Here is a 22420-nt window from a genome sequence, read left to right as displayed (position 1 = left end):
TAAACTTTAAATTTTAAAATAATTTTTTTAAAAAACCTATTATTTGAAATTAAAATACATAAACATAACATGTAAAGAATATTCAAATGTGAATTTAAAAATAAAATCAAACATATAAAACATTTTCAAGCATGTAAAACCCACAATCTCTTTTTTTCCTCAATTGCATTACTTAAAGTAGCTAATGTGATGTAAAGCATAATACATTCCTGATTCTACGAGCTGCCTTTGTGCCACACCCCTTGAGGCAAGCCCAAACCAGTCCTAAATTCTTAGTTCTCACACAAAAAATAATGATTTTATAATTTTAATTGCTTTTTAAAAAGATATTTTAGTAAGATGAATGAATGAACAATATTACCAAATAGGGGGTTCTCGAAGCAAAAAAGTGACAAACTTTCAAAAGGTGCATGCCTGGGCTGAGGCGCAAGGCGCATCATGCATGCGCCTTTTGAAAGGGCTGAGCCTAGGACCTGGGCGAGACGCCTACCCTAAAATGCGCCTTGCCTGTGTGCCTAGGCATGCCTTTTAAATCAATGCTCGGTACTTGAAAACTTTACTTGTCTTAGAAATTGTGCTAAAATAATCTAGAATTTGTACTTATTCTTCTTGGAGCAATTTAATTATTGAATGTTTTTTTTTTCTCTGACATTTTGTTTCATCTATCTTCAGTAAGGTTTTTCTCTTTTCATATCTCAGTTTTAACAATTTTCTTAAATAGCCTCCATTCTAACAGTCTTTTTTGCTAAATTTCTTTCCTCTAGGCTTCTGTCAGTGAAAACTATGGAGGAAACTTGCATATTTGAAATACAAAGGAGTTCTGATATTAGATTGTCCCGTTCCTTGAAAAGGCTGGTTTTGTTCCCCAAGTAAGTTTTGCATACACATGATTAAAGAATTTTTGTTTATTCAACATCTTCAGTGTTTCTATGGTTTTATATCCATTCTCAAGGTTCTCATTTCACCTTTATTTTTGAAAGGTTTGGGTTACTTGTTTCCTTAAGGCTGTGTTTGTTAAGAGTGCAAACACTGAAGTGAAGTGAATTTGCACTCCGGTTCAATTTTGCAAGCATTTGGTAAGAATACATTTTTGTACTGAAAATGACAGTAAATTTATTTTTTCTAACATGTTTGCATTGAAAATGTAAGTCAAACTTTTGCACTCAAAGTTGGTTGATATAAAAGGTAGATTCCAGTGTACCCATCACAACCAAATTTGTTTCTTAATACTACACAATTTATCAATGCAAAAGCAAACCAAGTTTGCATTTTCATAAACCATACGTATTTTGCACTCTTACCAAATGCAACCTAGAGGGAAAATTTCCATTAGCTTCCTTGTTGTAGTGGCATAGTTTTCAAGGCACCAAGGCAAGGCTGGGTGTCAGGGGGGCACCTTGTCGCCTAGGCAATGGATTTTTTTATATAGAAAACATAGATCCTAGGGTAGTTCCCTAGGTACCATAGCCATATTTCCTTAATAATTATTCATAAGAAAAGTATAGAGTTCATGTTAAAGTAGTAGAAAATGTGTTGATAAGAGTATTAGACAAAATTTTAAGTTCTTCCTTATTGGTTCAGGTTTTAAAGTCTTTGAGGGTTCAATACAACATTTAGCAATGTTTGTATTGATTAAATCCTAACAAATAAGAAAATAATAAAAAGAAATTAGTATATAAACACAAAATGAATATTTTAGTTTAATAGTGCCTATTTTATAATTATAATGTAAAAAAATAGAGAATAAAAAAGTATTTTACAATCATAGTTTTCAAAGTGCCAAGGTGAGGCTAGGCGACTGGGGGGCGCCTTGTCACCTAGTCACCTAGGCGGGCGCCTAGGCGTCGCCTATGCGATGGATTTTTTTATGTTAAAACATAGATCTTGGGGTAGTTCCCTAGGTACCATAACCATATTTCTTTAATAATTATTCATGATTTTCATAAGAAAAGTATAAATTGCATATTAAAGTATAGAAAATCAACATATTCATGAGACAAAAAGGTAGGAGGAAAATAAAATTCAAAAAATATAGGAGCTGAACCCTTATTTTTGTAATAGGAAAAGAAGAAAATAAAAAGTATTGGTAGTAGTAGTAGCAATGTTTGTGTTGATTAAACCCTAATAAATAAGAAAATAATAAAAAGAAACTAGTATATAAATACACAAAATGATTATTTTAGTTTAATAATGTCTATTTTTTAATTATAATCTCAAAAAGAATGAATAAAAAAGTATTTTATAGTAGGAAGTAGAAAACTGCTTGGCGATTAGAGCCTCAAAGGGCGACTTGTTGCCTAGGCGTCGCCTTGACAACTATGTTTACAATACATAGTACAAAACTGCTTGGCGATTAGGTGAGGTGAGCCTCAAAGGGCGCCTTGTCGCCTAGGTGTCGCCTTGACAACTATGTGTAGTGGTTGACTCTATGCTTAGTTGGTGTTTGAAAATGGCTTGGCTTAGAATAGAAGCAAAACTAAGAAATATCCAAATGTTCTAACTTGAACAAATGGTTTTTGTCTGATAGTTGGCCCAATCAGGTTCTCTAAATTTGCACTACTTGTCTTTCAGTGCATTGCATAGTTTTCATGGTGCCAAGGCGAGGCTAGGCGATAGGATGCGCCTTGTCGCCTAGAGTAGTTCCCTAGGTTCCATAACCATATTTCCTTAATAATTATCCATACTTTTCCATAAGAAAAGTATAAACTTCATGTTAAAGTCTAGAAAATCAACATATTCATGGGAAGTAAAAGAAGAAAGAAAAGAAAATTAAAAAAATATAGGGGCTGAACCCCTATTTTTATAGAAAAAGAAGAAAATGTGTTGATTAGATAAAATTTTAAGTTTTTCCTTACTTATTGGTTCTGGTTTTGAAGTCTTTGAGGGTTCAATACAGCAGTTAGCAATGTTTGTGTTGATTAATCCCTAACAAATTTGAAAATAATAAAAAGAAATTAGTATATAAACACACAATTATTATTTTGGTTTAATAATGTCTATTTATAATTATAATCTTAAAAAATTAAGAATATAATAGTATTTTATATAGTATACAAAACTGCTTGGTGATTAGGTGAGGCAAGCCTCCAAGGGCGCCTTGTTGCCTTGACAATATGGTGCATTGTACAGCTATAAGAAAGCTAATAAATGTGGTCATATATACTATAAGAAAAGATCCCCATTTAATGCTTGCATTGTTGTCTTTTGTATCTTTTTTTTTTTTTTCAATTCAAAAGGAACTATGGATCTTACGGGTTAAATATAATGATCATGACCATCTTCTAAACCTTGTCCCAACTATATGGGGTACATGGATCTTGTTTCACTATTTTGTTCTGTTCAGTGACATATCCATTGTTAAATTATGTGACCTTAAATAGTTTCTTACTATGTAAGTTCATGTCCTATTTGGTATGCCTTTAGTTCTTCTAGCCCCTTCAACTCCTAACAAATCATATTCTTTCCCTCATTTTATCACCTTTTGGGGATACTCCCAGGTTCCTTAGTAGAAGTTCATTTTTTGAGGTTTCTAGTTTTCCCATTCATCTCTCTGAACATTCTCATTCTGCCACACTTATTTTTGGACATGTTGTTTCTTATTTTCCCAACACTTTGCTCTATATAATATTGTTGCCCCCATAACAATTTTATAATTTTTTTTCTTTTAGCCCGTGGTATTTGCCTATCAAGGAAGACTCCACTTGCACCTCTTCATTTTGCCCATCTTGCTCTAATAATATAAGGCATATCCTCAATCTCTCCCTTGTTATGTATTATCAAACCAAGGTGACGGAAGAGATCACATTGAGTTATCTCTTGGTCTCCAATCCTAAGTATGCTCTAATTTGCAATTCTATTATTATTGAAATTACATTGCATATATTCTGTTTTAAGGGTGAAATATGTAAGTTTTAATTAGTATTAAGATGCTGGCAGGGTGACGTACAGTGCCATTGATAAGTAATTATCAAGTTGTTTGCCTTTAAGATCAGCACAGGGGCAGATGCAGTCAGCACAGCGCCCAGTCAATTACTGGTTGATTTGATTATGTCTTTGCATTTGATGGACAAACGACAAAGAACATGTAAGTTTTCCATATCTTTTCTGCCCAATGCCATAATGAGGCTACATTTGTGGGATATGTGGTATCTATTGACACTGTTAAAATGTTTTGGTTAAAGACCAATTGTAGTTATATATGGAAAGTTTGTCGTGACTTTAGTTTCAAAATGTAATGTAGGGTTTCCAAGTATTGGTTTTGAAACCATTGATATGTTTGATTTTTTTAATGTTTTTTATTTGAAACACCCGTGGAAATTAAGTGGCAAGTATCCTCACTTATTCAATGTTTGCCTACACAATTATGGATGTCCATGGTTGAGACTGACTGGCTGGGTATTAGTCCTGGTCCACTGTGGATTGTGCTGCATATTTGTTAGACTGGATGGGATGGGCATCAGTTTCAGCCTCATTTTCAACAATCCATGTTTTTTATTTGCTTGTTAGTTAACTTTACACAATACTTATCTATGGTGAAATTGTGTTCTTTAGGTGTAGTTGCATATTCTCATATCTGTGAATGTATTGTGAAAACATATTTCCATGTTAAGGAAAAAATTTCATGCACTTGTGATATTGTTATTTAGCAATTGAAATAATGAAATTTGTACAAGCCTACAAGGTCCACATGCCTGTGCTTCATCTGTTGGTCCATTGACCTCGCCCAGGCCAAATTTGAAGGCCTATTTGTCAAAAAATCTGGATCCAACTTGGCATGGCCAACCTGTTATACTATATGTAGGATTATATGGTGAAATGGTTGGAAACCTTGAGAGCACCATTTAAGAATTTAATATTGTTTTGCATTTATGCATTGTTGCACAGTTGCACAGTTGAACTTCTCATATGCAAGATCAACATGATATGGTAATGAATGGTCTGTAGTGGTTTTTAACCCTGTCATCTGCCGAAGTGCCAAATCTTCTGTATTTCACATAACAATCTCCCATGGTACCACTACCATTCTTCTGTGTGTGTGTGTGAAATACAGATAATTTGGGTTATCTGTATTGGTCTTCTTGCTTCCAACATTAGTAAGTTTTCAATTTATCCATGTTGTGTAACCTAATTTGGAACCTTTTCTGCTTGCTTTTAACAGATAATTTATTATAAGATACTTGTGATGAAAACTGATTACTCTTTGCTAAAGGTCCTGCAATTCAGAAGTAACAACTGTAAAATTGAATTTGTAGGTCATGGGAAATCCCAAGTGACTTTGGAACATCAATGGAAATTTGACCTCTGGGGGATGCATCTAATTGCATCTATTCATTACCTCTATGGGAGAAGTGAAGTAACATATCCAATACATTTTTGCGGTGGTAAGTTTTCCTTCTTGGGAATGAATAATAGAAATGGATTTTCACATTTGCTTTTGTTGAAAATCTTGCGTAGATGTGTACCTCTTTTTGATGTTTTAAACCTCAGTTTCAATGGTGGCAGGGGATAAATTTTTACTGCTACGCTTTTGTTTCTTTTCCTGATCATGTGTCATTTTCTCCTGAATTTTCAGTAATGCGTGTTGTATTGTTATCTATGTTACTATGATTTATGCCATAATTGAGCTGATCTGCTACTTATTTTCAGTGTCTTTTATTGGCTTGGCTTCACATTTCTCATTTATTTTTGTTTTTCTCCAGTCCTCTTGCAGTCTAAGCTTGTATATAAACTGGCCTTGCATTTTGAAACTTCGATACCTGTGTTTATGCAAATGATGATGGATCTACAAATCTCACATGTACTGGACCCTGGACATGGTTGTAATACCTTATTGCTTTCCATGTGGACCCAGAAAAAGCTGAACCAGTGAAGCATATGGTTGGTGACTTATCAGCTAGTAATCTTGCGGGATGGAGGATGTGCAATTTGCTCTCTGTTTTTGCAGAGTACTTCAATCTCCAGTCAACTCACGACGTTCGTGCTGATGAACATATATCAAGTGGTATAGCATAACCCAATGCAGATTTCATTTATACGTTGTGATGATTCATGCAAAGATGGATTGGGGACAGCAGCTTGGGTTATCCTGGATAGTCAGCGTTATTTTGTGCTGAAGCCTATGCTATCTCTAGTTTTGTATAATATGCAGAAAAGTTCTCTTTTGTGATAATCTCATAGCCATCGACTTCTTCAATTCGAAGCGGTCACTATGTTCATGGCAAAGCAGAGCAGTCGTGAAAGATGTTCTTTGTTTCAAGTCATCATTATTGGATATTGATTTCCATTATGTACATTGTAAATGTAATACTTTGACACACTGTTTTATCATATTGTTGCCGGGTGACTTGTGGCCTTCCACCTTTATTTCCATTAATCTGCTTAAGATGAAAACTAAGCTGTAATACTTGGTGAAAGAAGCTCGTATTAAATAATATGAAAATTGGCTGAAATATTGCCCAAAATGTTCTTAACAAAGCTGCTAGTGGAGATGAAGAAAGTGTGTTTCAGCCATTAATTATGGGAGAAATATTGATATTTTATTTTTGGATGACCCATGGCTCCCTTACATTGAAGGTTTAAAAATAACGGGCCCTAAGCCCAAACCTGGTGTAGTTAATAAGGTTTCACACCTAATTGATGATGAAAATAGAAGTTGGAAATGGGAAATTATCAATGAACATCTCCCTTACCGTGTGATTGAGCACATCAACTCCCAACAAGCTTGTGTGGTTCCATGATAATAAATTGCTGAAACCTCCATTGAAGTTTCCTGATTGTTGTTGAAACCTCTCCTGAAGTTTGGTAATTGCAATCACCTTGCCTAAATTTTATTACACAGTTGCAAGTAGACCCTTTCCGTTAGAATCCTCTAATAAGAGACAAGAAAATGTCCAAAATACCCATGCAATTACTTTTTTACCAAAATATTTATTTCCAAATTTTCTCTTAGTATCGATCACTACCCCAAATCCTTCCGGTCTCTTTTCCAAAATTGATTTATTTCCAAATTTACCCCTCATATCAATTGCTCAGAGGTAAAACTGCAACCTTAAACTGTTCATAAAGTTTGTATTTTTTTTACATAGAAACTTATTTCAATAGTAACTATATGGGTATTTTGGATATTTTTACGCCCCTTGTTAAAAATAGAGGATTCTAATAGATGGTTTTACTTGCATTTATGTTAGAAAATTCAAGGGAGGTGCTTGCAATTACCAGACTCTAGGGAGCTTTCATTAACCATCAGAAACTTAAGGGGAGGTTTCAGCAGTTTACCCTAAAAAAATGCAGATTTTTGGTCAATTCTGCCTGCCATCTTATTAAGAATGAAGGAATCTGGATCTTCTTCTCACACCAACCTCACAGGACATTGCAGCAGTGCATTGGTAATATCACCCATGAATATGTAAAAATGGAAAATCTTGCCAATGATTGGCAGCAAGTGCTGTTAGATTGTTGTGAGTAGCAGGTCCTGTTTCAGACTGAATCTAGTGATGTTTCTAGCTTGAACAATGCCAACATTCTAAAAATCACTGGAGGACCTGGGTGATGAACATGGACAGGGGCAGAGCTAGAATTTTCTCTTGAGGGGGGCCAAAATATAGTAAACCTGGATAAGGGGGACCAAAAGTTAATAAACATGGATAGGGGACCAAAATATTAAGTGAAGTTGAGATAGGTATTGTGGGGATTTTCAAGGGGTAGGGGGGAATGACGCCCCTCTGCCATCCCATGGCTCCGCCCCTGAACATAGAACCAAAAATCAAAATATTCATGTCTGTGCGGCCGATGTTGCATCAATAAGATTACAGTAAAATCTCTCTTGTATAGGCTAAAGAGGGGTGGTCCATGACCAGCCTTGTCTGGTCTGTACTCTTTTGAATGCAACTATTCCGGTGCACTTAGTTTGGGGGTTATTTAGGCCTGAGAATTAAACATTTAAATAAGATTGTCCCGTTTGCGACGCAAACTGATTGGCTGATTATTTAGTCATGAGCAATCAACTTGGTGCAAAGATCAGCGTTTTAGTATATTCTGTTATCACCCTCTGGTCTATTGGAAGGCTAAGACTGTTTGTGTCTTCAATAATTTGTTATTTAGGTCATGTTTATTCAAAATAAGTGTTTATTTGGATCATTATGTACTTGTTGGTATTTGGGAAATAAGTCCAAAATATGTGTTTATTTTAAAAATAAGGGTTTATTTTTTAAACCCAAATTTCTAGCTTTTTTTAAGTGTTTTTTTTCTTTTAAAATTATTCCTAGTTGAATTTTAAAATATCACTTATAAAATTATCCCTAGTTGAATTTTATAAAAGTAATTTTATGAAAGCACTTTTATGAAAACGCTTTATAAAAATATTTCTATAAAAATACTTTTATAAAAATACTTTCATAAAAATAATTTCACAAGAGTACTTTCACTTGAAAATAAAAACTGAATGTCAAATGCAAATAAATATTTATTCAAATAAGCACAAGTGCTTATTTTTAACATATATCCAAAACATGGCCTAAATCAAAAAGAAGTCAAATGGAACCCACCTACTCCTGCTAGTGAGTGGAGGTTGATGTCGATGCCAGCCATTTGTCAGATGACTGCATTTTTTAGTTGTATTGTTAGAGACCATCTGCCTGGCTGCAGGTTTTAAGGCTTTAGACTTAAAGAGTATAGTGGTGTAAGGGCTATTTCCACTTTCCATGCACATCCGGTGATCGTGGAGAGCAACTTTTTTAACTTTGTTTTAGGTTTAAATTTCCAAGTCCATCATATTGAATGCTAGCTAGAGAGAAGCATGGTTTATTTCCAAACATGCACATCTTGAAGCTCTAAGTTGAATCAGCTGCTGGGTTTGCTTTCCGCCACGTTCTACGAAGCAATTTCTGTTGCTCGATCATCGTAGCTAGGGTGGCTCGTGTGGGTCTTTCTAGTGTTGGAGTCTTGTGTGAATTTCCCTCCAGCTTGGTTACTGGTTAGTACGTACCTCTTCTATCTGATGAGGCCATGGGGAATTAAACAATTAATCCTATCAGTCTCTCTGCGTTGTTGGTTTCAGTAAGTCAATTTCTTTCTTTTCTTTCTTGTTTAGTTCTTCTTATTGTTCTGGTGATGGTATTGCTTTGAGTGTGGTGCGGTGGTGCCTTTATTAATGGAATACTCTTTGGTCTTTACCAAAAAATAAAAAAATAAAAAATAGTTTGAAATGACTACAAATACAAATATATGCATGGTTTTACACTCTACAATTTGTACTTATTGGTTTCAAACTTTCAATGACGTAAGGTGAGCACATTCAAAACTTTCTAAAAGTCGATCTTATGTTTTTTTCTGACACTTTAATTTCTTGTATTTTATATGAGGTCATTTCTATTATATATACTCAAAACTTTATTAGTGAGAAACTACATGAATCTAACGAATATCATTACCAATTCCAGTTGATTAGTTAGCATAGCTAATCAGACTACAACCTGCATCTGAATAGCATATAAACTATGTTTGGTGAAAACCCTAAAAAACCTAAAATAGCCATTTTACGGTAAAAGAATAAGACTTTCCCATTGAAGCTTTTTTTAGTGGTTTCTCAAAGCTGGCTCGGTGAAAGTATCACAAACAAAGCCTCAGCCCTCTCAAACGGTCCCTAAATAAATGCGTGATTCGATCCCCACCACTATATTCATCAATCATTGGCCTAAAATTTGGGAAGTTCGCACATGTTTCTTAATTGCCTTAATTCTTGGTTAATGATGGTTAACACGTTAGTGCTCAGATGGTAATTAAAGAAATGATCATTTGACGGATTTGGATTAACACTTAATGGTAAAATTTATAAACCTGCAGTGTACCTATTTGGAAAACCATGTTCATTGTTAAATGCTCCTTTATATGGGAGAGAAAAGAATCGGAAAATTGATTATTTAACACGTTTGTCCGTTTTGTCTTTTTTAGGGAAAAATGCCCGATAGCCCCGTTAAGTGACATTTGAAAAAGATACAAATGTCTATCAGTTATCCAAATGTTGATAAAAAAATTAATGTTTGAATATTGAATTGTTGATTAGTCCCGTTAATTTTTTGTCAATATTTAAATGGTTGGTAAAGAAAATTAGACAACACTTGAATGACATTTGTGTCCTTTTTAAATACTACAATTAACGGCTGATTAACAAGAGATACTAAATTAACACGTTTTAAAAATTGGGATACTGAATTGTTGTACTTGAAAATTTGGAGACCAAAATGGCACACACAACTTAACCGAGATAGAAATCATCATCAGAAGCGGAGTGAGGATTTTTTTCATAAGAGGGCCGATAACTATTAAACATAGATGGGGGAGCCAAAATATAAGTGGGATTATATAATAGGAATTGTGGGGGGTTTTTTAAGACCTAAAAATCAATTTCGATCGATGCTTCTCATTGTGGCGAGAAGGTCTATTCAATTGTGCATATTAGAGTACTGTATTAATTGTGAGAAACCAACTCGACCGACCATATTGCAGATGTTAAACCGATAACCATTGAATATCATGGTTAATAAATGTGGAAGAAGATTAGACAGCAAGGGAAGCGTAATTGTATTGCAAAGGAGAAAAGCGTTAGTTCCAAGGAAATTTTAAGATGGATATTGATGGTTTATTGGATAGCTAATACAGTGACGACGGATGCAGGTTTAAATGTTACATACGTACGGAAAAACTATGGTTGTCCACGTTTAATAGGCAGAGAGATATCTCTATTAACAGTCCAGGCTGTTGAATGTGGAAAGCCAAAGTTAGAGAACCAAATGAAGTTAAGAATTGGCTAGTTAGCTATTTGGCTTGTTCAAAGAGGATTTAGATATATCTGATGATTTATATACCATGAACGTCTTTTTTATCAAAACTTATTGGATATTTTTAGGAGCAACTTATCTTGGATCCTTAAATTTAAGAATGCAAAAACACTGTCTATGACCAAAAATGTAGCGGCTGCAATGGCCAGCAATGGCCAGAGCCAACAACACCCATGCAACAATATCATTAAAGGTAGCGGCTGCCATGGCTTTCTCGCCCACTTGGGTTGTCAGTAACTTAAGCTCAGCTAAGATGCGGGTGAGGACGGGGAAAGCCGTTATGGAAAGAGTTACTCCCGTGGAAAAGGAGAAATTGGCCGTAGACGACTTTGCTTTCACTGTCCACTATTTTTCGAAGGACAAAAGCCACCCCGGCGCCGCACAAGAAAGAGAGGGAAATTCTAGTGGCAGCGATCGTGAGGGCTCTTCGCCCGCTCCGCGTGTATAGAGCTTAAATCAAGTTTGAGGCCCATGAGAAATAAAAAGAATAAGAGCCCGATAATCGCCACTGATTCAAGTATCGGAGAGCTCCATGACGGGAAAACTCGGTTCAACTAGTCTTTGATTCGTCCAAGAGCTGATGGTCCCACAAGAATTCCGCTCTATATAATACAGATTGAGGCGATGGAGGTGGTCCAAAAGCCGATGGGCGGAGAAATTGGCGGAGGAGGATTGATAAATGATTTGCAAGAAGAAGAAGATGAACAATATTTTTGCCCTTAATTGATATTTTTTAAAACAGTTAATCTATTTTAAAAATTATATTAAAAGTATTACTTTTATTGATATTAGGGCTCAAAAATTACCCTTATAATCCCAAATTTTAAATACCAGCTCAAGTCCAAATCCTATTTTATCTGTAATCAAGACCTTTTTCCATTTTCTTTCTCACTCTCTCCCAGCCTCTTCTATCCTCCCCTGTCCTCTCTCTCTCTCTTTTCCCGTCTCTTCTTCTACCCTCTTCCGCTGAATTGACAACCCAACACTCCCATTATTTACAGGGATATATCTTAATTTTAAGGATACCAATAATATAATTGTATTGAACAGTTAAAATGAACTGAAGAATGCTTTGTTAGGTGTCAATGGTTAAACAAAAAATACTCTTTTCCCTACAACATATTTACTAGCTTTGTCATAAAAACAAATGCACAACCACAACTATCGAATTACTGAGTCATTCCTGATCAAATATGTGCTGGTTCCCACCCCATCTCCTCTTTAATCTTCAAGATTTTCAAGATTTTGTGTACCTCTGGTTTTTCAAAAGTCAAAAGCACGCCTTCTGTTATAATGCGTATAAATATGACCACCTAGTTGGCATTAACCAACTTTGAATCTAGAGATCATTCTTAATTAGAAAGCAAAATTATTCCAATTTTGACCGCAAAAAAGTAAAAAAGAAAAAAGCAAATTAGCTTTCATGATCAGTATAAGGACATATTCTTGCCAAAAACCCAATCGGTGTTCATGATGTACGTAAACAAGAAATTCAATTCAGACTAACGTGAATGGGAGGGGCGCACAGTTTTTCTTAAGTCATTGACGTAATCGTATTCTTACCAAACACCTGCATGGTACACATTCGTTTTTGTCTTTTGGTATTCTTACCAAACATCTTCTTTCTCTGGTACCTTAATATCGCAAATTGAAATTGCATCCCATGATCCCGACCAACTGACCAAGATGTTCGCAAGAAATTTATGCGACGATGGTCGCAGCGGGGGGTATCAGATGCCAACTCTTTGGCACGATATCCGGAATCCCGTAATAAGTAAAGGATTCAAACGAGTCTAGCCCCAGCGATCGGTGTTCTTTCTTTCGACTACTACAAGTTCAAACAGAAACAACTGTTGACTGATAAAGTTTACTGCAACGGCAAGTTCCATTCTTATATATTGCAATTTGTTAGTCCTGGAGTTTGGATCTTCGCACGTAGATAGTAGCTTTTCGAAATAATGGGTCTGCTCTGGATTGGACGTAGATAGTAGCTTTTCGAACATTTCCGCGATTCGTTCATGGGCGGCTTGATCGCCAGATAAGATATGAGATGATTACAGCAGTTAGAGAAGCCAAATATCTCGTCTAATAATAAACACAAATCATAATTTTTTGCCTTAGATTTAAACATCCCCACTTGAAGCAATTCCGTTAGAAAAAAAAAAAAAAAGAATCTCATTAGAATCACATATACAATCACTGGGAGATACATTACTGCAAATTACATGATGTATGGTAAAGCAAATTTGAGAAGGAGGAGGATGATCCTAATGGCCAGGACCTTTCTTACTAGGCCCAGAAGCCAGCTTATTAAAGTCCAAGCTAAGTTTGGTGTTACCGTTGGAAGGAACAGGAACAGGAAATGGGTGTAGCTCCACCGATTTCTCTCCTCCATCAACTTGTGTATAGCTGGTGGGGATCTGGTTGGTGTCCTTGGCCGGAGGTTGAATTGCTCTGGAGTGCACGAGATTAGACCTTGCCAATACAATCAGCACCACAACCACTGAAACGAGACAGAAACTTCTTCTTCCCGTCGAAGCTGTTGAGTTTTGCTTCCTCAGTGCTGCCATCTATTAATTATCTATCCTTCTTCAAAAGGTTCTCGTTGCACAAGCACAACGAATCCTCATCCTTTTTAGTGCAAAAACAGCAAATGCCAATTGTTAGTTTGTAGGTATGCCGCCAGCTAGGCTCCTGGTCGTATATATATATATATATATATATATATGTGTATAATGTATATAAAGGCCGGCCATGCATATCGATCGATCGTTGGCATCAAGAGCGGTGGGATGTGGAATGTATGTTTATGTTTGACTTGAGCCTTTTTCTTAGATGTTAGGCCTGGGATTGAGGTGAAAGCGAGACTGGAAATTTCGAGCGTCTGGGACTGGGACAGTGGGGCCGGCAGCCCTATTTTGACTTTACAGCAATATTAGTCGGTCGTCCATACCAGAAGAAAAGCTGCTAAGTATATTTTATTCATATAGGACCGTGACAGTGAGGTTGTAAAGCAACGTGTTCACGTTGATTTACTCCAAATGGATAGCTTTCACATTGTCTTCTTCAGTTTCACAAACTAAGGCTTAGCGCTCAGGGCTCAGGCAGAGCCCTTTCGGCCCGCAGTTGAAAACTGTAGCAGTGGTTGATGGCCGTACTAGAGAAAGGACTGTGGTGTGGTACGAGTGAGTGATTTGCCATTGTGATTGCGCTACCCATCTGGCATTAGAAAATGTGGACACTGGACTGACAGATAAAGCGCTCTGCTTAACTAACCGTATAAAAAGCAACTTTTCAGCTGCACACAACCAACGGCCAGATTTTTACGCAATAAAACTTGTGCACATGCTCTGCAACTCGGAGGATTTCTATAATTTAAACCCCCAAGTACCCACCCACACACGAATTTGTTGATTTTGTTTCTTCATATAAAACTGCTTCCACACCACATATTCACTTTGTGGTTTTCTTTTTGTTCTTAATTTGCTTTTTAGCTGTTTTTGACACAGATACTGCTCAATGCTCATGAAGTATCGCTTCAAGAATCAAAGCAATTTTTAGGCTCGGTTTGGACATATATGTACAGTACAAATACATAGAAAATAAAACAAATACAAGACTTTTCACTCTACATATTTTTATTTATATTCCTTTCAAATTGAGCCTTAAACGAAACCCGGGGTTAGGTGCTTTACTGCTTTTGATTTGAGAGAAAAATAAGCATAATTTATGCTACGTGATATCGGACCAATCAAAACACGTGAATTTTGATAAATACCACACCCTAGAAATAAGAGAGTGCATTAGTTTGAAATGCATGGGAGTGTAAATGTAAAAAATGTAAATTTGTTTTGTTTTGGATTTTACTTTATTCTATTTCATGTCTTAATTTACTTTTATATTTGTACTGTAATCAAATAAAATAAGCTAAAATTTAAAATAAAAAGAGATTAGAATTTATACTCAAATTATTTGCACTGTCATGATTTTGTATCAATACAAATTTATTTGAATTGTAACTAAATACAGTCTTAGGCTTAGTTTGGAAATATTACAAATACAAATATATATGGTGAAAATACATAGAAAACAATACAAAATACAAGGTTTTATACCTTATATATTTGTATTTGTACTCATTCCGAACTAAGCCTTAATCACTTTGATTAGAAGATGCTCAGGTGGATCCTAAACAATGACAGACCCGACCCAACCTAGATTAACACGTGCATATGTGAAAATCACCTAATCCCATAAACCCGTGAGAATAATGTATGCCTCATCGTCCAATGCAATGTTTTAAAAAGTGACCCGGAACTGGAATCATTCCGGCCACTGGTTTTTTAGTCAATGGTTTGACTGTTTGGTTCAAATGGATGGTTCATTTTAACAAAAAATTAAAAAATAATATAAAAACAGCCAAACGTTGAATGGGTCAACGGATTATCGATCATTTTCAACGGTTTTTTTTACCAGAGATCATGTTTAGGGTAAAACAAAATCGGTTGCCTGGACGATTTCCAGGCCGAACGGTCCAACCATCCGGGTCAACGACAATTCAAAAACATTTCTCTAATGTATCCTTATCCATAAGCAGAGCAAGTTACCTACAAAATGAACACTACTTCATTTCTCAATCAAACAATGTAGGATAAGATATTTTCAAATTCTTAAAGAGGTTAGGATAGAAGACAAAAGAATTTACACTCGGCCCATTTGCATTTTTATGCGTTTTACAAGCAAATGGAGCCTAAGGTATGAAACCCAGTTTTGAGTTTTCCATTTGAATATACGGCGTAAAACCCAGAACATTCTTGTGTGCGTATATACATGGACAGGAAACAACAGCAAACCCCAAATAAAAGTGACTTTTTCTGTTTTCAATTAAGTATTGGCAGGTTTGTTAGTCAAATTATTTAATAATGAATGTGGCAGAAGTTATTCCAGATGGTAAATTTATTTGTACCTCAAAAGGGAGTATCCAGACTTTAACTTTGGTTCCATTGAGACTGGCTTGGGGGAGCATATATATGGCCACATGACCTATTTTATATCATGAATATTAAAAATCCGCTTAAGCATAGGCTATGTGGCTTTTCCATAAGAGGAATGTATTGTTAGTGTATAATTAATTAAATTAAGTCAGTGTTTTATATTAAAAAAATCAAACTTCAACTAGCTAATATTGATATCAGCTGCAAAATATTCAGTGAATAGCTTATGCGATCGATGGAGGGGAGATACTCTCAATGTAAGGTTGCAAATAGCAGTTGGAACGGTGTGGGCATGGATTTGCCCTAGTTCTATGTTTGGTTTGAAGGCAAAAAGTATGAAAAGGAAAGGAAAGTTAAGGAAATCTTCACAAATCTTGTATAGATTCCCTTAACTTTCCTTTCTTTTCCCTACCTTTTCTTTCAAACCAAACATAGCCTAAGGAAAACGGATTTCTGCACTAATTGGCTTTTGTAGGAAAGCTCCCTATTTCAAATGGCCCTACGTTTAAAATTAAATCCTGATATTATGAATTGAGAAAATGAAATATTTTGGCAGAAAACACACTAAAATTAGGGGTGGCAATGGGTCGGATTGGGTACAAGTTTGGCTCAACTCGAACCCAAACTAAAGGCAATCAAACTTGAACCAATCTCATAATGTGATTCCTACCCTAAACCCAACCTGTGGTAATAGCACACCTATACTCAATCAAGAATAAATACTATGCTAAAATGTCAGTGGAATGGGTTTTACATGCATGCATGTGGAGCTTCAAACCCAATTAAGGCTGATCTGACCCCAATGAGTTAGGGTCAAATCAGCACCCAACCCATTAATCGAACCTTTAATTCTTCCGTGTCATTAAAGGAGCCATTTGTCACCCATGGTCGGTTATCTATACTTATAGAAAGATCAGAAGTGCTCTTAGTTTGAACCGCCATTGATTTGGATCCATCGTTTGGTTGGGGAACAGTCTAGGCAGCTGGTTCCGTTTTACCCCAAACTCGATCCCTGATCAAAAACTGTTAAATCAGTCAATAACCCATTTATTTGAATGATTGAGTCGACAATCTATTTGATCCATTCAATGGTTTTTAGTCGTTTTTTAAATTTTAATTATTTTTTTAATTTATTTTATTGGAATGGGCCATTCGTTCAGATTGGACTGTCGAACCGTTAACCCAAAAATTGATGGCCAGAACGATTTCAAATCCAAATCATTTTATAAAACATTGCTTAGTAACATGCAGTTTGTGATCATTCCTTGTGAGAAGGTAATAGATTCTCTAATCTCTTGGAAAATATGGGGATTGATACTAGAAGCCATACAATTTTTAAAAGGCTTTTTCATGAAGATTATGTTGATATTCTTGTGCTGTGTGTTGACTAATTTCATTTGATGATTTCTTGTAATTTTGTTTGAGAGGGTTTTTAGTAGGTAAGGCTGAGAGCTTATTATTCTAGGTTTTTGGTAAAGGTGGGTTACGTCCTTACTTATTCCTGAAATCTCTTATGAGTTTGATTAATAAATTTTAAAGTGGTCGCCCATTTACATGCATTAAAATTTGGGACTAAAAAACAACTAACACTGTTTTGAGCCATTAATTGATTAGGTTGTACATGGATAATATCTCCATATGAGCAAACATAAAATATTCTCAATATACGAATATTCTCAGTACACGATTGCAAGTGGCTCTGAGAATGGTAATTGTGAGGACAGAATCCGAATTCAGATTATTATAATACTATGTAAGTTCCATTCAACTGTATAATTTATATTTGCACTGCAAATAAATGGAGACTGCCCCTATTTCGATTTCCAACCATCCGATGTATGCATTAGTTTCTAGGTCTCTAAATTAAAGTTTTCCAACTTGGTCAAAGTTACGCTAAATATACATGTGCTCACAAGGTTCCTACTTTCTACCAAAAGAAGCAAACATTACGGCTTACAGTTGATCCTCATCGAAGCCTTAGTAATTTATGACTGTAGAAAATCTGGGCTCGTCATAACCTATGAAAACGGCGGTGATCCAAGCCATAAACTATGGCCGGGCAGGGCCGTAATGGCATTTTCAAAGCCGTATTACATCATCGCAGCCAAACCAAAAGGCCAAAGCTTGCATTCTTGTCTTATTCCAACTCTGCGACTGCTGGGTCTACAGTGCCAGGATAGCAGCATCATCCTACGAAACAGTCGAGTGGAGAATGTCTCTACAGTTGAAAATCAAAGATGGGAATGGGATATTGGACCCTTTCTTTTCTTCAACTTTGAACTTTGAATTCTTGAAATCCAATTACGAACTTGAAAGCTAGGGAGCTAGGTAGGTCGACTACAGCTACAGGTAATCTTCGTGGGAAACGGATAGCAGCTTTTCATGGCTGGTGATCGAAAGCGAGCATGCAGGAGAAAAGGCAACAAGCAAATTAAACAAAGTCAAATCTTAAAATCGGCAGTAGAATACGTGGTCAAGTCCTTCAAGTTTCAAACCTGAAAGCGTTAACATCGTTGAAAACTAATAAAGAGTGAGGGAGTAGAACTGTAGAAGATACCGGAGGTACAAAGAAAACCAACCACGACCAGCTATTCTCTTTCTCCAGACTTACTTATTGGAGACTCTCCACCCATCTCTCCTCTCAATATCTCATCATCAAGTTTCAAACCGTGGGCTTTACGCTTCCTCGTGACCTTCGCGTTCAAATCTATGAAAAGAGAAGCAGCGTTTCTTTCCACCTCTGACTTGGCTCTGATATTACCAAAGTCAAAAGGATTGGATACGTACCCATCTAATATATATGTATAAATATATATAGTACTTGATTTCTTGAAGCTAGCTGAGCAAACGCTTTCAATAACTTCTTCCTTTTGGTCCTCTATCATTCAATTGATCAGCCATCAGTATATATACCAAATATATCAACCCAATCTCCTCAGGTGTTTTAAAATTTTGAGACACCACCAAATTAACCAAACAATGGAGAATCGTCATCTCATCTTTGCTTTCAATGCCATCACCGTCCTGATCATCTTCCCCCTTATTCTTTCCTATTCGACGGCTGTTGAAAGCTCTAGGCCTTTAACTGACCGTTCCCTTTCTACCTCATTTATCAATATTAATGGTTTCACGATAAGAAGACAAGCGTATTCGGGTCCGAGTAACCGAGGACGTGGCCACTAATCAAGTCGATAGGAGAACCCTATTCTTCCTTGTACAAACAGCAGCGATCAAAGGCGGACGACGTACGCCGAGATGACAAGTATATGATTCCACCTTTCGAGAGATCGGAGAGACACCTCGACTGGTTGAACTTCCGTACTTCGGTGTATCTCTTTTTACCGTTATTTTCATATTTTTTGAGAAGCAGTGCGCCCAAGCCCGTGTCCACACTTCCAACCTTGCATCCGGAATATCTCCCATGAAATAAAGCACATAAGCGGGAGATATTCTCAATGCTTGTATATTGCAGATATATACTCCCATTCCATTAAGGCTCCATTTGGAAGAGTAGCTAATTTTGTTTATTACAACGAAAGGATTTATATTCTCTTTGGTTTGTCTTGGATTTCTGTTTGGCCCATGATTTCTCCCTTGGCCGAATTGGAAAATTTCTCAGCTCCAAGGCTATGGTGGGTTAGTCACGATTGGGTCAAAATACATCAAAGCCGAGACAGATGCAGTTGTGATCAGCTGAGGGGTGAGGTGGAGTTTGATAAATCTGAAATCTGGTCAAAAATATGTAATATTAAATTTTTTTAAGGGCATCTATGTCTTTTACATACTCTGAATTACATATGAACATTAAGCAGCTGCTATATCTCTTAGAAATGAAGATCTGAAATCCAATTTCAGATCTCTAATAAGAGGGCATACCAAAGATTTGGTGGCATCTGAAAAATAACTTTTCAGATTCAGACATCTGAAAAAGTGCAATTAAAGGCCACCTTACTCTCTCCCTTTTTACATGGAGTTACACAACACAACTTAGTAGCCCATTACCCTCCCATGACCCCTCAAACTCTAGGTCCCTAACCATGATTTTGATCACAATTGGCACCATCAGGAATTGATACGAAATAATACAAAATACAGGTTTTGCACTTTAAATATTTGCATTTGTACTCCTTATGCCTTGAAAATAAAATCAGAGGTCCATAAACACTGATTAAAAATGTTACACCATTTTGCTTTTTTAAACGTGATTCTTATTCTTTCTCTCTGCTATCCATTTCAAAAGCCACGATACATGGAGAATTTAGGGAACACAGACATGGAAGGTAAACCGTCCCTAATGTCCATTTAAAGAGGGTAAATTGTTGAAAGATCTCCTCAAATTTTGGACCATTGTTAAAACCTCTCTTAAAGTTTGGTAATTACAGTTATTTCTACTAAATTTTCTGATACAGTTGCAAGTAGACCCCTCTATTAGAATCTTTTAAAGAGAGGCATGAAAATGTCCAAACTACCCATACAGTTGCTATTGAGGCCGGTTCTACAGAAAAAAAAAATAATACAAACCTTATCAAAACAAAAAAAAAAAGAGAATTTAAAGTTGCAGGCTTGCAGCTTTGCCTTTGAGTCATTGATATGAAGGGCAAATTTGAAAAATAAATCAATTTTAGAAAAGAGATTGGAAGGATTTGGGGTAGCCATTTTATGTAAAATAAACATTTTGATCAAAGCAACTGCATGAGTATTTTGGACATTTTCATGCATTTTTAAGAAAATTCTAACAAAAAAGGTCTACTTGCAACTGTTAGAAACTTCAGGGGAGGTGATTGCAATTATCAAACTTTAGGGGAGGTTTTCGCAATGGTCCAAAACTTTAGGGAAGTTTCAGCAATATATCATTTAAAGAAAGGCGTTAATGACAAGAAAGGTACCATTGAAACTAAAAAACAAAGAAACCAAGTTAACAAGATCTTCAAAGGAAGAACACCAGTGATTTTTGAACATGCCAATGTTCGAGTGAAAAAAGACAAAATATCATGCCAAGCGGGTGTTGGATTGAACCATTGGCATGTTCAAAGCTGACAGGGGTTCTCTAACTTGTCTTGGATTGGTGGTCGCAAGAAATGTGTTCTCCAAAGGAAACAAAATAGACAATTTTGGGTTGACAAATTATCGTTATGCCTAGAATTTGGCATAAGATTTGGGATTGGTTTCTTTTCTTCTCTTTTTTTACTAACCCCTCTGAAGCAAACCATCTAACATATCAACGAGCAATCCCTTAAGGCTATGTTTGGTTTGAAGGAAAATGCAGGAAAAGGGAGGAAAAGATAGGTAAACCTTTACAAGTCTTAGATAGGTTTTCCCTTCTTTTTCCTTCCTTTCCCTATCTTTTCCTTCAAACCTAACATAACCTAATTGGTTATCTGTGATTGGTCTTATGACGTTTAGAAACATCTTCCTATTCCCTTGTATTGAATGGTATTCAACATCTTGTTTGTCTCTGATTGATTAATTAACAAATGGAGAAGAACAAAAGGTACATATAATATATAATTTGGTTACATGTAGTTGGTTCATTTGGTAAGGTAGGCCCTTACTCTCCAATCCCCATTGTGTAACCCCATGAAGCAGAAAGAAAATAAAGAAAAAAGGGTTAAAAGGTAGTCATTTTTTGAGTCTAAATCATAAAACTCAGCTAGAATTAGCAATCTCAGTGAGTGGCTGTTATAATTTGTATAAATAAATCTTGATCACTTATCAAGTCTTTCCCTCAACATAGATTTTTCCTAAGGTTGTGTTTGGTTGCAGTGCAAATTTATTTGCATTAGTACAAATGCATGGGAGTGCAAATGTAAAAAATGCAAATTCTTGTTTTAATTTTGTTTTGGATTTTACTTTATTCTATTTCATGTCTTAATTTACTTCATTTGTATTGCAATCGAACAAAATAAGCTAAAATTTGAAACAAAAATAAGTCAGAATTTACACTCAAATCATTTGCACTGCCATGGTTTTGCATCGGTGCAAATTTATTTGCATAGCAACCAAACAAAGCCTAATGAATTAATTGATATTTCCATTTGACCCATTTCTTACCACAGCTTAAACCACTCTAAATCCTTAGGTTGTGTTTGGTACATTGCCACTTCTACTTGCAACTTTTTGTGTTTGTCAAATTTGAGAAAATTGTCTTTGTCACATCACATTAGATAACCACTTACACTAAGGCCTTGTTCCCTTTTTAATAATTTACATACCCAAGTAAATGCTATTTGGTTAAGTGTTTCCTAGGAAAGATTTATTCGGGTAAGTGCATTTACCCATATTCTTTTATTTCCTGTGTAAATAAGGCAATGACCATTTTATTTCCTGTGTAAATAAGGCAATCCCTAGGAAAGACTTATTCGGGTAGCGTTGGAACATTTGAAAGTATGACCTTCCCCTTCACTAAGTGTAGCGTTACAATTCGAGGAGCCGAGGTTGGTTAGGTTGATAACTTTGATATATGTTGGATTTCTTAGTAGGGTCGGATTTGGGTTGAGGTTGAGCAAGACCCGTACCAAAGCAAATCCGATCTGGCCACTGATCTCTCGGCAGGGACTTTTTCTTAGTTATATATGGTCGTTTGCGTTTGGT

The 22420-nt window shown here is 35.9% G+C and overlaps 1 protein-coding gene across 12 annotated transcripts in view; it reads left to right on the top strand.

The window, feature by feature from the left end:
- The window catches only part of REV1 (DNA-directed DNA polymerase), a 77956-nt gene extending 71593 nt beyond the window's left edge, over positions 1-6363 (top strand). For 4 of the 12 annotated variants that reach the window (XM_088984540.1, XM_088984512.1, XM_088984517.1 and 1 more), the window contains 5 exons: positions 765-869; positions 981-1076; positions 3993-4084; positions 5253-5381; positions 5700-6363. In XM_088984540.1, the coding sequence (XP_088840666.1) occupies positions 765-806 (42 nt within the window). In that variant the 3' untranslated portion in view covers positions 807-869; positions 981-1076; positions 3993-4084; positions 5253-5381; positions 5700-6363. Of the gene's footprint in view, positions 1-764; positions 870-980; positions 1077-3936; positions 4085-5252; positions 5382-5699 lie in introns of those variants that run through there. The other 8 variants (XM_088984524.1, XM_088984459.1, XM_088984534.1 and 5 more) reach the window with 6 other exon arrangements.
- The last annotated feature ends 16057 nt before the right edge of the window (positions 6364-22420 follow it).

The sequence above is a fragment of the Nelumbo lutea genome, chromosome 1, assembly GCF_056320005.1.
Source record: "Nelumbo lutea isolate HS-2025 chromosome 1, American lotus-T2T, whole genome shotgun sequence".
Taxonomy (NCBI): Eukaryota; Viridiplantae; Streptophyta; class Magnoliopsida; order Proteales; family Nelumbonaceae; genus Nelumbo; species Nelumbo lutea.
The sequence above is the reverse complement of the archived record's forward strand: the minus strand, read 5'-3'. Positions and strand labels throughout refer to the sequence as shown.